The sequence below is a fragment of the Dipodomys spectabilis genome, unplaced genomic scaffold (genome assembly GCF_019054845.1).
Source record: "Dipodomys spectabilis isolate Male_0828 unplaced genomic scaffold, ASM1905484v1 ptg000125l, whole genome shotgun sequence".
Taxonomy (NCBI): Eukaryota; Metazoa; Chordata; class Mammalia; order Rodentia; family Heteromyidae; genus Dipodomys; species Dipodomys spectabilis.
This window is the reverse complement of record NW_024870802.1, coordinates 3,297,501-3,313,847: the sequence shown is the minus strand read 5'-3', so window position 1 is coordinate 3,313,847 and position 16,347 is coordinate 3,297,501. Positions and strand designations below refer to the sequence as shown.

The window sequence follows — 16,347 nt, the reverse complement described above, 5'->3', positions numbered from 1 at the left end:
GACATCCTTATAAACATCCTTCCTTAGCTTTGTTCAGTTGTCTGAATTTTTCTGAGTGAAACTATTGTTAGCAAGAAAAGTCAAATGCCTGGGAATTACTTGGTATGCTGAGTTTCTCAGGGTCTGGGCAGCCATTTCACTTCCTGTTCCCTTATCTGCTAAACAGAACAGGGAATGGGATTAATTGGTAATTGATTGCTTCAGCCCCTTTGAGAGTAGAAGTATCACTTTCAGTAAAAGTAGCTAGCCAGTGGGCATGTATTTATCTCCTACCTCAGAAAAAAGATAAGGAAAGACATAATTGGCTTTTTTCTTCCTCCTGTAACAATTCCAGGATTTGAATTCAGGGCTTTGGCACTCTTGCTAGGTTTTCTTGCTCATGGCTGGCATACTACCACTTGAGCCATATCTCCAGTCCATCCATACCTTTCATTTTTATTTTGGTGATAAACCTGTGCATAGTCAAGTATTTCTCTGGCCTTTTTATCCCTTTGGTGGTAGTGAGGTTTGCACTCAGGGCTTCAGGCTTTCTAAACCATCATTCTATCGCTTGAGCCACACATTCAATCCTAAGAGTTTTTCTCTGGTCCTTTCAGATGGCTGTGTAAGTCAAATTGTGCCATGCCCTGTGTGTGCATCTGCTGCCAAGAAATATTTTTGTCTGATGAGCTTTTAGATTGGTTATGGAATGACATGCTTGTTTTCGTTGAAGCAGCTTCTAATACATGAAGGACTTGGCTTCCTTTAGAATGAAGAGTGCGTGGCAGGTACTTGGAGTCAGAGATCTGGAAGATCAAGGTGTAAAGCCACCCTGGGCAAAAAATGAACAGAATGCACATCTTAACCAAGAGCATAGGTGTGGTAGTTTGCATCTGTGTAATGCTAGCTACTCGGGAGGCATAGGAAAGAGGATTAAGTACAAAGGCTAGCTTGGACAAAAGTGGGAGATCCTATGTGAAAATTCCTGAGAGCAAAAAAGGACTGGGGTTATGGTTCAGGAATAGCAAGGAGAAGGTCTGAGTAAAACCCCAGTACCACCAAAAACATTCAACATGATAGAATTTTAAAGATAGAGGTGGTTGGAAGATTAGATCTGGAATGGATGGTTCCCTAGGACATTTCTGGCTTGAGATTTGTGTTTGTTACTTACTTCTGAAATTGCTGTATGTTCCCTGTTTTCTTCCCTCTTTCCTGCAATTCCCCCCCCCCCCCGATGAGTGTCAGCAAATGCATTTTTATCTAGAGCTGCCCTGTAGTTTGACTGCAGAAACAAACTCCAGTTACTAATGATGTTTTCTATTTGAACTGAGAGCTCTAAGGCCTTACTGATAGTGCATGAGTTTTCTCTGGTTGTTATTTGCATGCTTTATTAGTCCCGTCCCCGTCCCTCCCCCCCCCCCCCCCCCCCCCCCGTTTCTGATCCATATAATGATTATTCCTTTGCTGAATGTACTGTTTTGATTTTCTAGTATCTTCAGATGAAATGGCCGCTACTTGATGTCCAAGCAGGGAGTCTCCAGAGCAGACAGGCCCTCAAGGATGCTCGCTCTCCATCGCCCGCACACATTGTTGTAAGTACCTTTCCAAAGAGAGGCCAGGCGACCCTTTTAGGAGGAAGCGAAGTGAAGCAGAAAATACCCTGTGATGATACTATGCCTTATTGGTTAGTTCTTTCTTTAACAAAGTTTATTTTGGAATATTCTTGGATGTGATTTTGTATCTATAAGCTACTCATTTTGAGTGATGAGATGCTAGTGATTGTGAACTAGGTGGAAATTTCCTAGGTCTTCCCTCCACCCTTTTCTCCATGCGTTGGGTTAGAATCTAGTCTTGTGGGATCAAGTTCATAGGATACCAATACATCTCCCTGGTTTGGAGAAATAATATCAAAGTGATTGAAAAAAAATGTAACGAGAGAAGAGAGGTTGAAAGGAAAGAATTAGAAATAGGGAGTTGGGAGAGATGGGGGAGAATGTTGTAAGTGGTGATGTTGATCAAGATGCATTGTGCTTGTGAATTGACATGTTGAATTGAAACCTCTTTGTACAGCTTCTTAAAGATAATAATAATACAAAATAGAAATAGGGAGCCCTGGGTTAGAGGAAACCCCTCCCCCCCCCAACCTCAGTGTTTCTTAATGTTTCTGGAAAGTAATATTTGATACTAACATTAGAAAATTTTGTCTGGGCTGGCTGGCGGGTAAACCTGGAGGAGAAATGAACTTAAAATTAAAATACAAAATTAAACTTAATCTGTATAGCCAGAGCTTTGAAAGTATGTGGGATTGACATGGAGAATGCTTGCTTTTAGTACTAAGAGACTACAACATAAAGTATGTGTTGACATATATTTTTAATGCACTTTCTTAGGATTTTGTAGGCTCTGAAAGTTTATAAATTAACCTCTTGAGGAGATAGCTCAGCCTTATTAGAATATTCATTCCCTTCTATGTATTTATATCATGAGCTGGACTTCATATTTTTGCAATAATTAATGAAAGATATATTTTTATAATGAATCTATGACAGGTAGAATTATCCAAAGCAAGAAATAACTCATGCATTTTTTATTTAAGTATCACAAAACGTTACCTCTGTGACTATGTTACTTGTCATTTCTAAAAATTGCCAAGTAATTTTCTTAAGTCAACAAGTCTTCAGATAACATTGTGTCAAATTCCAGGCTTAACTGCCTCCTCCTTTGGTCGCTGGCTGTAATTGAGTATATGTTATTTAATGAGCTGTGCATCTGTTGCATGTGTGTATATTGCAAAATAATTTATTTCTGTAAAACCACATTTTGAGCCCTTTTGTGAAAATGTCTTAACTTCTCATGGTATAAATAAGACATTGTAGGAAGAAGGCTAACATTTGCTAGAAGTTTCCTCCCTGTTCTCCAACTCTACAATTAAGTAGAACCTCATAGTCAAGGATGCATTTGGAGTGTCAAGACTTCAGGGTTAGAGGTGTTCACCTTAGATCATTTGAGGCTCGACCTGATCTCCAAAAAGGAAACTGAGGCCCAGAGATGACTTAAGTGAATTGCCCAAAGTCACGCGCTGAGCTAGTTGCCACAGTGAGGATTTTATCCAGTTCTCTGCTCCTCTCTGGGGCCTTGTGGCATTCTTCTTTTATGCCAGACCTAAGAGGAACTTCGATGGCTGGCTCTGATGACTATAAATTGGATCATCATGAGAAAACTGACAGAGGTGTAAAGAAGCTGCTGGCTTGGGGTACTGACACAGATTTCATCTAGAATTGGATTTCATGTTAAAAAAAAAGCATACAGATTTGAAAACAAGTGTGACATGCTGGAGTCTTACAGGGTAAAGTGAGGAAAACTTGTTGTGTTGCTTTTCCCTCCTCTTCTGGGTTTCCCAATTTTGGCCTCAGGCTTGGAAATTTCTTTCTCTGCTCCTGGAAACGCTCGATGGAACTTTCCCACACGTCTTTCTTTATTTTAGTTTTTTAAGAGACTGACAAAAGATATCACCTTTAGAATCTCTTGGAGGCCATTCTCTCTGAGTGTGGAGAGAAGAGGCAAAGCCTAGAGTGGTTCCAAGTGGACATATCCCCTTCCCCTTGCTTCAGATCTGTAGGCCACACCTGTAGTGTTATTCACCACGCCCCCCCTAGACAAGAGTGAGGAGTTAGTTGTTCATTCTTCCATCCCTCCAAATCTCATAAGAACAGTAGTCACAACTTGGGTCTGAAAAGCCTAGTTTTCTCATGTGGAAATGAATGATTTGGAGGAGATGCTAGAACATTTCTTTCTAGAACCAATGTGGATTTTGGCTAAGGGAACAAAGTAGGGACTTAGGTTCCATTTTCTTTCTTAAGTTCCTTCTCTCCTCCCCCCCCCCCCCCCTCGTGGTTAATCAGACAACATGATTCCACACATATCACCTTTGTGATGAGGACTTGGACTCAAAAGAGCCATACCATCTTGTCTACTTCCCACTGTGGTCCTGGGGACCTAGGAACTAGCCATCGTATAGAGGTTACGTATGGGCTTGTGGAAGAGACTGAGTTTAGGGAGCAGATGAGAAGTTGGGGCAAAACGATGCCACACTTATTGCTTAATTCTCATTTCACTGGACATGGGATAATGTGTTAACCAAAACCAACTTCGCTGTAGCAGGTACAACATGTTTTGTAAAGGAGGATCTTCTGAAATGTAGCTCATGCATTGCTTGTGTCTTTATTTTATAGTTTATCATTGGCCTCATTTAACATTGGCTACTGGGACTGGCTTACGTTCAGCTTTGGCCACAAATGTCCAACTCATCCCCACATACTCATGGCTTCTCTTCCTCCTCCCACTGTGTTTTTCAAATCTGTTAAAATGTTGTCACCTCACAGTGTATCACCAGACATGTTTCAAAATAATCTTCTAAGGATTGCTTCCTTATTTCTCTGAAATGTGGATTTATTGTAACTTTTGAGCCAAACTGTTTCATAATTGTTTCTGATGTTTCACTTTGAAAATAGAGAAGCGTGCAGACTTTGTGGGCAATCACTAGAAACTACAACTACAGCTACAGACAAAATCATTTCTCCCCCATTTGGGGGAGAATTCTCACGTGGGAATTTGAAGCATTTTCTTAGAATATTTTAATATGGCTGAAGTTTTTCATGTAGTTATGTGGGTTACCATGTTATTAAAAATTGATGTATGGAGTAAGTGATCTTAGCAAGTGGATATGAGTTCATCCAATAATAGGTATTTCTTCATCTCTCTATCCATTCATGCATTTCTGGTGCTGGAGATGGAACCCAGGGCCTTGTGTATGCCAGGCAAGCACTCTACCACTGTGCTTTAAGCCCAGCTCTATCTAATGTTTAAAATAAGAAACCCTCCACATTTTAGGTCCTGTGTCTGATAGAGCATCTTGCTTATTATACTCTGGAGATTCCTGATCTGGGTTCAAAGGAGAGAATAAATTCATTCCCTAGAGATGTCTTGATTAGCAGGCGAAAAAGTGAACGTTTACACAAGGCAATAATTTTTTGTGATGATGCCCTCTCTTCCCCACAAATGTATTGATCTTCTCAACATGTCAAAGATGCCAGCTACACAATCCAAGATCTTTCTTTCTCCCCAGATCCATTTTCCCCTCTCTTCCCCCTCCTTTCCTCCTTCCTTCCCTCCCTCCTTTCTCTCTTTTCCCTCCCCCCTCCCCCCTCCCTCCCTCCTTCCCTTCCTTCCTTCCTTCCTTCTTCCCTTCCTCCCTTCCTCCCTTCCTCCCTTCCTCCCTTCCTTCCTTCCTTCCTTCCTTCCTCCCTTCCTTCCTTCCTTCCTTCCTTCCTTCCGTCCCCTTTTCTATTTCTGTTTTCTCTTCCTTTTCTTTCTATGTAGTACTTGGGATTGAAGTCAGAATCTTGGTACTGTCCTTCAGCTCAAGGCTGAAGTTTTACCACTTGAGCCACATCTCTACATCTAGGTGTTTTTTGTTTTTTTGTTTTTTTTTGGAGTGGTTAATTGAAAATAAGAGTCTCATGGACTTTCTTTTTTTTTTTTTTTTTTTTTTTTTTGTTGGTCATGGGGCTTGAACTCTGGGCCTGGGTGCTGTCCCTCAGCTCTTCAGCTCAAGGCGAGCGCTCTACCACTTGAGCTACAGCACCACTTCCGGCTTTCTAGTGGTTTATTGGAGATAGGAGTCTCATGGTCTTTCCTGCCCGGGCTGGCTTTGAACCGCGATTCTCAGATCTCAGCCTCCTGAGTAGGTAGGATTACAGGCGTGAGCCACCGGCGCCTGGCTCTCATGGACTTTCTTGCTTGGGCTGTCTTTGACCAGGATCTTCATATCTCAGCCTCCTGAGTGGTTAGGGTTATTGGCCTGAGCCATCAGTATCTGGCCTCTGTTCCAGTTTCTAATTTATTGTACAACTAGTTCATTTTTCTTTGAGGTATTTTGAGATCTATCTTTTTAATTCTTTGCTCCTGCTTTCCCCTCACACAATGAGGGTTAAGTGGCTGGATTAGGCCGAGTGGTAGTGTTTCTGTGTGCCCTGGCCAGCTGAGGGCCCACCGCCTCCAGCAGTGGTAAGCTATGGGTTAGGAGCTGCTCCCTGGATACCACTCCCGGTGTCTTTGCTATACAAAGACTTTCATTTAACTTCTTTGTACCAGGCAAAAAAAGATTCTGGACCAAAAATGGTGGTATTTTGGTATTGTATGTATCTTACAAACCAGCAAAAGGCTTCAAAAGTTTTTTTTACAATTTTATCTTGGGGGTTTCCTTTTGAAGTCAGTGTGGAATTTTACCTTGGGGTGGATTTCTCGTGTTTCTTCGTCTTGTGTGTTTCGTTGCGTAATGAGCATTGGAGGGTGGGATGAGAAAGCAGGCTGAATCCTGCGGAAGAAAGCCTGCTAGACATTGGTGGAGGTGCAGCTGTTTTTGTTGTGATTGCTTAAATGCTGAAAGAGAGCGGGCAACTTAGGAAATCTTGCATGAGTAGAACTTCAGATCGGGTATCTGTCATCCGTGCTGAGCATTTTCAAGTAAGCTCAGGGCCTGAAGTGCCTTTGAATTTTCTTTCTGTAGGGTTCAAGGGAGCCTATTCATCGTTAATTAAAACAAAACAAAAAAACAGAACTATGTTGAGTGCATCCTTTTTATTGGTAAATGCATGTGATATTTTCTTTGTAATTGTATTTCCTTCATGTTTTCTGGGTCCTGCTGTGTGCTGGGAGGCTCTGTGTTAGATGCTAGGACTAGCAAAAACCATGGTAGCACCTCCGTGTGTGGGACAGGTGCTGAGAAAGAAGACCTATGCAGGTAGGTAGGATTTATGGGCCTAGATGGTTCTGTGTGAAATGGCATTGAAGAGGGGACAGTTAATGGGGTACAGCTGGAGAAGGAGTAATAACTTTCAGCGGGCAAGTAATAAGGTACAATTGGAAAAGGAGGACTAACTTTCAGTGTTCTGTGGCACAATAGAGCAACGATGGTTGTCCACATATAATTGTCCACTTCCACATGGCCAGTGGAGAGGACTTTGAATGCTCCCAACACAAAAGATTAACGCTTGAGATGATAGGTATACGATTACCCTGATGTGATCCTTGTATGTGGTACACACATAAGGAAACATCACACTACCCCAATATGTTAATAGAATTATTTGTTAACTAAAAGTAAAAACAATACATATTAAAAACAAAATGTGAAGGATTGACTAGAATTTTTTTTTGAGGGGGGGGGGTCTGGTCGTGGGGCCTGAACTCTGGACCTGGGCGCTGTCCCTCAGCTCTTCAGCTCAAGGCTAGCGCTCTACCACTTGAGCCACACCGCCACTTCTGGCTTTTTTTCTTTTTGCATAAGCAAAAAGCTGGGAAATCGAACCCAGGGCTTCATGTATGCAAGGCAAGCGCTCTACCACTGAGCCACCTTCCCAGCCCAGATTGACTAGCATTTAAGAGAAAGACTGAGACTAGGAGATGGGCAAAGGAGAAGGAAAACCATGTATGGAAATCTCAAAGGGAAGAACTGGCTTTGAGTGAAGGAGGAAGTCAGGTGGGGTGGTCAGAGGTTGGGGAGAGCGGCTCAGGTGTGGGATATGGTGATCTCACATCTAATCCTGGTGGTGTTGGGTTGACATTGGTGGCTTGTGTCAAGCGCTGCTTGTAGGGATGGTGCATGTGGGGAGATCTGAAGGAAACACCAACAGAATGTGCTGATAGAGTAGATGTGAGTGTTGAGGGAGAAAGGAAGATGGCTAGAGGATTGAGGGCCTCCATGGGTAATGTTCGAAGGGGCACGGGTTTGGAGTGGAAGAGCTGCTTTCTTCCAGAGTTTGCATGTGTACTGCATTAAGATCATGGAGTTTATTGATCATTCTTCCAGTTATTTAGTGAATGCTTATAGTGTGGTGAAAACTTTCTAGATATTGCAAGCAATTGGTGTGAATGACCGGCAGGTGTGGTGGCATTTCCCACATGCCAGGCATTGTTCTGGACACTTTGCAGGTGTCGCATTATCATCTTTCTGCAGAGGAGGAACTGGGCATGGTGGGAGGCAGGAGGTGAATTGGCCACCCAGCCCCTGAGCACACCATCGTCTTAAAACACTGCCGAGATGGCTGAGAAAGAGATAAGCAAGTGCACACCTAGGGTGTGTAGCAATGCCCAGAGCTGCCAGTGGGGTACAATAAGGGGATCACTCCATTACCTGCATGAGGCTGTGGCTCAGGAAACTCGCGAGCTGCTAAAAGCATCATACATAAGGCAAGGGGGTGGGATTTGGTTTCTGAGTGTGAGCTTTGAGGCTACTGCAAAGAATTCATTAGTCCCTAGTGGGAAAGGGGAGGGTTCTACCCTGAGGCTGAGGTGAGGGATGGCTGAGGGTAGTGGATGTTGAGTGACATGCAGGTGTGGGGACCTATACTGATTGCCTAAAAGCTTCTTCCTGGACTTATTTACTCTCTCTCCTTTTTTTTTTTTTTTGGTCATTCATGGGGGCTTGACTCTGGGCCTGAACTTTTTTGTTCAAGACTAGTACTTTACCACTTGGAGCCACAGCTCCACTTTCCATTTTCTGGTGGTTAATCGGAGATAACTTTGCTGCCCCGGCTGGCTTTGAACCATGATCCTCAGATCTCAGCCTCCTGAGTAGCTAGGATTGAAGGCGTGAGCCGCTAGCACCCGGCTTTCTCTCTACTTCTTAATGTGAGTATTCTGCTTTATTCTTTTCTTCATTCATTGACTGTATCGATTCAATCCACTTATCTGGGACTCAGCCGGAATTTCTAGAATACTTGCTGTATGTTTTCTGGCAGCAGCTGAATAAGAACTTTCCTATTTCATAGACCAGGCTGTGGTGAGGGCAGTCTATTTTGTCTAAGGTATAAAGCAAGCCTCTGAGCACTGTTATTTTTCGAAGGAGAGCTAGGAGTAGCTAACACGAAGAACCCTTAGGCTTCCATATGACCAGAATCAAAGTGCTTTCCAGAAAGTATGTGGTTTAAACTCCACAGTAGACCCTGGGATAGGATAGTAGAATCTAGGGTCAAAAGTCGAAAGCATCCTTTTCTTTTCGAAGAAACTCTGCAGTGCTTGAGGGCTGGCTTCCTGGTGTGGCAGCTGACCACTAGTGCAGTAGAAATACTGTCAAGAAGGATTGTGTAACCACTGTGGTGTCCCTTTCAGATTAGAGCCACATTTGCAGAACTGTAAAATCCCACACCATCTCTCCCCCTACCCCTCACCCCTCACCCCAGCCCGCTGTCCTTTTGCTCATCACTGTTTGGTAGTTCACTGATGTCCCGGCTGTTCTTGGATGTTTGAAGAACTGGAGGATCTGTCCTGATGGAGACCTCTTCTTTTTGGGCACAGTGTGGACTTCATTGAGTTCTGCCTTTATGATGAATCGAAATCTCTCAGAGTGCTTGCTCCCAAACCCTAGCTCCTGTTGCCAAGTCTATTCTATGGGATTATCCTTGACTGTGATTTATATCTTCAGTGACTTATAGTCTTCAACTATTTAAGGATGCAATGGCTATTATTTTTTTTTTTGGGGGGGAGGTGCCAGACTAGGGCCTGAACTCAAAGCCTAGGTGATGTCTCTGAGCTTTTATACTCAAAGCTAGCACTCTATCACTTGAACCACAGCTCTACTTCTGACTTGGTTAATTGGAGATAAGTATCTCCCAGACTTTCCTGCCTGGGCTGGCTTCCGACCATGATCCTCAGATCTCAGCTTCCTAAGTAAATAGGATTATAGCGTGAGCCACCAGTGCCTGACAGGGATGGCTCATTTTTGACTCAAACATTCTATCCCTAAAGTTAAGTGAAATTAATTTTTAAATGGATATAGGGGTTCTTCGTTCATAAACCTTATGTTTAGTATAGGCAATTTGGAAAATAGACTATAATCTCACCACTCAGAGGTCACATTATGAGTAATTTGATATATTTTCTTGTGGGTTTTTTCTAAATACATTAATATTTATATTTGTTTTTTAGCGTTCTTGAGCTTATAGCAATTTTCAGTATTTCCAGCATAGTATTTATTTTAAAAAAGCAAAAACCCCTGTAGTTGATAAGTACATCCCATGCCATTAAAATTCTTTTAAAGACCACATAACGATATATAGTATGATTATACCCCAATTTACTTAGTGTTGTATTGCTAAATCTTTATATTGTCATTTTGGTTTTGGATAATCCTCAGATGATTATCTCTGCTTCATGTATTAGTCTTTGTTTCCCCTTTCTCCTGGGATAGATTCTTAAGGAAGAATGGTAAAGGAGACCAGAGTTAAAAAAAAAAAAAAGTTGTTATTTTGATACATAGCCACAATTTATTTTCCCCAAAGGTTTCAATATGTGAGAATTAGACTTAGTAAGACCACAGTGGTCTTAATATCCTCTTGTTTCTTTGGAGAGATAAGCCTTTTTCTCATCCTGCCCTAGAACAGAGACCCAGACTTGCCTCCCCAAGATCTTTTGGCTTCTAGAAAGGCCATCAGGGGGCTTGTTGCCTAGTTCACATGTATGTTTTAAAGTCAGGGTCCATGCTAGGACTTATCTTAGATAGTTCACTGCATAACATGTGCTTTTGGTGCACCTTAAGCCTCAGAATATGCTTAATACTTCCTATTCCCTTCTCCTCCCCCCTCTTCCCCCTTCCTTCCAATCTCCAGTCTTGCGTGGTAGCCCAAGTTGTCCTTGAACAGGAGGAACTGTCAGATCCCCCTGCCCCAGCCTCCTGAGTTCTGAGATTACAGGAATATGCCACCCTACGTGGTCCTTTCTCTTTGTGTCATCTTATTGGGCAGAGACATTATTTATTTGGTGCTCTGGGGAAGTTGATGAGGTGTATGGTCCTCCATTGGGTTTCTGGGCAAACACACCTACTGCTTTCTTCCAGTGTTTGGGGGAGTGGGAAGAAGTCTTTGGCACCTCCTGGCTGGCCTTACCTGACATTTGTTTAATAGGATTACAGGGGTGGGGGGGGGGTGGGGGGAGGGAGTTCTCTCCTAAAATAGGTTCAAGGAAGCTCTGGGGCTTGCAACGCAAATGAATCTCTTTATCACTCCATCTACACAGTGCTGGGCCTTGGAGCCCTTTCTGGGCTGCTCCACTGGCTGAGCTCTTCCCTGCCTAGGGGACTAGCTTGGAACTTTCTTTGGAAATTGTTTTTGTTTCAGCACCTGCTGTGTTTACCAAGCATCGGAGCCTGTTTTAAATTAACATAGATCTACTTAGAGCTAAACTTATGGTTTGGCCTATGTTTATCTTTCCTGTAAATAAAACAAAAGTGTTCTTCTGGCACCCATTCCATCCTGCTTGTCATTTCTTGTCTTTGCTGACTAACTCTGTCTCTGGGGCTTGCTTATTTCTCTTAACCGGATTGCAAGTTTCTTGAAGCCAAGGGAGCCCAGTTGGTTGCTTTCTTGGCATGTGGTTTTCTCCCTTTCCACTGTGTGGTGCTTCCTTAATTAAGCAGAAAACCCGTTTTTGGCAAGGGACCCTTTGGTGATTTAATGCGCCACGAGTGTGATTATATCCTAACTATGGAGCATCACAAGTGTCTTGTTTGGCATGAGTGTTTCCACACGTCTACTTTCTACCTGATGTGGTGGCATGTTTTGGGGGAGAAATATAGTTTTGGGTTATGACATTGTGTGTGGTTTGCCAGTGACTTGATAATCCACACGTCTACATTCCAGCTCACAGCGGAGCGTGTCTAATGGTTGCAGCAGCATTTATGTGTGGAACATGGTTACACAAAATGCCAGCAAGTCAGGCTGGGCAGCTCCTGGCTCTTTCCAGTCGTGGTTTAAGAGTGTGCCCAGTTGGGAAATGCAAGCCTTGATCATTGACGACGGGAAATGGTTCTGTTTCACTAACGCTAATGATTATTATATTTTGCTTGACCTGCATTTACAGGTGAAATTTTCATCCACTTTAGTACATTAATATAGAAAGAAAATAATAACAAGAAGAAACAGCTGGACTTTAGACTTGTCTTTTAGAGTTTATTGGGAACTAAGGAAGGGAGAGATCAGTAGGGTTCTGTATAGAGAAGTGCATTGTTATGTAGCGGTTGGTCTTATTCATGTTGAAATACCCTGAGTTGCCTAAGGAATCCCCAAACAAGAACCATGCTCCTGTCAACTACCAAATACTGGTGTCCTAGGTCAGTCACCATCTGCCTATCAAACAGATGGGAAAATTAGCATGTCCAGAATCAGACTTCCAGCTTACCTCTAAACCTGTTATTTCCCATGTCTTCCATATTCAGGAAGATGGACATATTACCAGTTGCTGTTGTATCCAATCTTGGATTACATTCATGATTCTCTTTTCTTCTCACATTCTCCTTCAGTTGATTAGCTCATCATGTAGGCTTCCTCTCTCCTTTCCATGTGTATATGGAATATGACCTTTCACACCTCCCACCCTCATTACCACTAGAGTCCAGTCTGCCTTTGTCTCCCACTTGGATGTAGCCTGACATCTTAGTTGATCTCCTTGATTCCTACATCTTTGTAAGTAACTGCCAGCTACCGTTGATCTTTACAGATCATTCTACACTAGAGATGGTCTTTGGAAACCTTGGATGGATCCTTTCATAGACATACCTTTTAAGTCTTATAAGAGGCCCAGAGCAGCTGTGAACAGATTCTCAATCTGGTCACCTGATTGAAAAGTGGACTCTGAGATTCCAGGGCTCAGAGTGGAGAACACCCAGGTCAGTTACATGGAGACCCTGTCCATTCTCATAGAGCTTTGTGTTGGCTAGAGCTTATGTAGGCTGGGTGAGGATGTTGCCAAGGTCTTGGTCACTTTACCCTGAGCAGGACCCAGATGTCTTCAGTGGTCTATATCTGGCCTGGGAGGTGTGTGTGTGTGTGTGTGTGTGTGTGTGTGTGTGTGTGTGTGTGTGTGTGTGTGTGTGTGTGTGTGTGTGTGTGTTCTGCTACAAGGCTTCTGCACATCTCTTAGAGGGTATGATGCAATCTGTTTTCCAGTCCTAACACATGTAGTGGGTAGATCTGGACAGTGGTAAGGTGTGTCATTGAGGCTGTTCAATAGGCATGAGTGAGATGGGGTTCAGCATGGGTCCCAGTGTAGTGGGGTGAAGGCCTCTTGTCTTCTTTACTCCATGGGCAACAGTTACATGTTTCTGGGTCTACCTGTTACCCAGGTGCCTGGATGAGGAACATAGAAAACCTTTCAACAGTCCAGAGAAAGAAGAGAGGATGGAAGGATCCCTATAGCACAGCCTTGGGACTGATTCATTCTCTGGTCCCTAGAAACCATGTGACCCATGGGGCCCCTTACCAACACTGTCACTGGCTCACTCTGACTCCTCCTCTTTCTATACCTCCTAAAGGTAGGCCCAACTTAGAGTCACAGTGAGAGATTCTGAGTGAATTGTTGGGACTCTAACCCTTTGAAAATTCAGCCAAATTTCTTTGCTTTATTCTCCCTCAGTCCCCTTTCCATCCTATTTCAGCAAAGCTATTGGTTGGTATAGCCAGATTAATAACACTCGTTATTATCCTTCCAGCCAAAGAAATCAGCCATTGAAAATAGACCAGCATGCTGTAGATGACAGCCATCTTTCACCAGGTTTCTTCTTGATAAGTGCCCCCCATCCCCTCACTATAGCAGACCACCCTTTTCCTTTGTCATTTGGTGCTGCTGTTCATATGACTGGGTAAGGGGCAGGCATGTGATCTAAATTTATGTAGAGTCTACAATTGTGGTTTGGCGTCACTTTCATCTGCACGCATGCATGGTGCACACTAACCCTTATAAGCACATGTCCCTCATTCTTCAATGAAGGGCCCTCATTTGCAGGGGACTAAAATGGATTTGGGCAATGCCCTGATGGCACCTTTTAATTCTATGTATGTAGCCAGCTCTGGTCAAGAGTCAATACCTTACCGAGTTGGAAGTGGTTCTCTGTTACTTACAACCAAAGGAGTTCTAACTAAATGTTGGCCTTATAATACAAAAAGGAGTTCTTTTTTCTTGTGAATTTTCAACTTTCTCAGAACTAGAGCATGAACCAGTTCTTCCCACACCAGGTCTATGGGAAAACACGCCTGCCCTCTTTAAGACTGGTTGATGGGGTCGAGGCTGAGTTGAAGATATGCGTATTGTACCCAGTCTTCTCCCACAGACGGTCTGTGAAGGGAGGCTTGTGCTGAAAAAATAAAAAAATAAAAAAGAGTTTCCATGATTTGCTTCTGTGGTCATGGGGAATTTTGAAAATGAGCTTTAGGTATTTTCATAAAATTCCTGTTTTCATATTTTTAGTCTCTCTGGCTCCCACTTAGCATACTCATCTTTGCCCCGAAAGCTCTCGGTTTTGTGCCTTGGGAATGCTTCTTTGTATCATTTTAGAAGCATTGTTTTCTTGTCAGGGATAGTTGGTGGCAAACTGCCTATACTGTGGCTAGCTATTTCTGTTTGACTTATTTGTCCAACTTTACTCTTTGATGAAGGTTCTCTCCACTTGGCATTAAAGCACATATTGCGTATGAAAAGGTCACCTGCAAGTGCGAAAGGATTAGGCTGTTGTTTCAAAGCCTTTGAGCTGAGTGCAGTGTTGGATGTTGATCCCTAGACAGAGGCCTGGCAGTATGTGCTGCAGTGCATGCCCGAAGCAATGTGATGGGAGAGCTTCTGAGGTCATGTATATCAGTGCCCTAAAAATGAAGGAAGAATGTATGAATGGGTGAAGCAGAAGATAAAGGGACAATAGAGAGGACACAACGGTGACCTCTGCTTTAGGCACCAGCATTCTGGGGGGAAATGTCAGAAATGGAGCCGTCCTCTGGATCTGTTGGTGGTATGGCAAAGAAAATCTTAACTATTTAAAATGTACTCCGATGATAATCCTAGCTATTCAGGAAGTTGAGATCTGAAGATCCCTGTTCAAGGCTAGTAAGGGCAGATAAATTGGGAGACTCTATCTCCCAATTAATCAGATATAAGCTGGAGGTGGAGGTGTGGACCAAGTAGTATAGCACTAGCCTTGAGTAAAAAAGCTAACAAGAGCTCTAGCCCCTGAGTTCAATCTCCAGCAGGAGCAGCAAAAACAAACAAAAAAGTTGTTAAGTGTTGGGAAAGGATCTGGAATGGGAGGGCTCAAGAAATGAACATAGGCTTAGCTTAGGAGTTGGGCTGTGGTTAGCAGTCTTCACTTACCCTAATTTGGTCCTTCTGCTCTCCATGACAGCTATGCCTTGGGGACATGACCTGTGGCCACAAGTAGCCTGAACTTGCAGCCCATACCTTGAATGCTCCCAGTGTCCAGTCATACATTTCTGACAGTTATTAAATCTTAGTTACATGCTTTCTGTCCGATGTCATATTAAAAATATCACTGTATTCCTAAAGAGAGCAATGACTTGAACGTTACCTGAGTACTTCATTTGGAAGGGCAGGTTTTCTCCCCCATCTTGGCATACACACCAAACTACATATCTATTTCTTTGTTTGGGACACGCGTGCTGACTCTCCTTCTGATTCATTTAGCACACTCTGAGCCTAATGCAAGATACATTACAGATCTCATGCCAAGAATGTCATTGTTAAGTTTCAGGACATAATTTATTAAAAAAAAAATCTAAACCGTGGAGAGGCAGTAAGGACTTATGGTGAGCTACTGCATGTTGCATATCTGTGTGGAATGAATAATCAGAATACATTTCTCCAGGAGAGGCAGGGAGCGGGGCTGGGGCGGCCAGTGCCACACTCAGAGGCTAGCAGTAGGGTGGGGCTTGGTGAAGTGCTCTGGTGTCTTGATGCCTGTGTCAGTTTCTCCCACAGATTTTCATTTGGCAAAGAGGACCCACAGGATTTGAAGCAAGGGTATGGCTCAGCCCAGCAGGACCAGAGGTTCAAACAGAAGCCAAAATAAAGGGCTTGCGGATTTTTTTTCTTTCTGTGCCCTTATTCTAAGAGTTCTGGTTGAAGATCAGGGTCTCCCTCCCTCCCTCCCTCCCTCCCTCCCTCCCTCCCTCCCTCCCTCCCTCCCTCCCTCCCTCCCTCCCTCCCTCCCCTCCCTCCCTCCCTTCCTTCCTTCCTTTCTGTGGTGGTACTGGGACTAGAACTCAGGGCCTGGACATTGTCCTTTGTTTTTTCACTCAAGGCTAGAGCTCTACCCCTTGAGCCACAGTTCCACTTCTGCTTTATTATTATCATTATCATTATCATTATTATTGGTTAATTGGAGGTATGTGTCTCACAGACTTTCCTGCCTGGGCTGGCTTTAAACCTTGATCCTCAGTTGTTAGGATTACAGGCATGAGCCACCTGCACCCTGCTGGATTTTTTTTTTTTTCTTTTCAATATTAGATTTCATCTCAGAATTTACCTGTT

At 43.3% G+C, this 16,347-nt stretch overlaps 1 protein-coding gene across 43 annotated transcripts in view; it reads left to right on the top strand.

The window, feature by feature from the left end:
- Tcf7l2 (transcription factor 7 like 2) overlaps positions 1-16,347 on the top strand; it is a 212,906-nt gene that overhangs the window by 86,411 nt on the left and 110,148 nt on the right. For all 43 annotated transcript variants that reach the window (XM_042689169.1, XM_042689188.1, XM_042689165.1 and 40 more), the window contains one exon: positions 1,470-1,571. In XM_042689169.1, the coding sequence (XP_042545103.1) occupies positions 1,470-1,571 (102 nt within the window). The remainder of the gene's footprint in view (positions 1-1,469; positions 1,572-16,347) is intronic.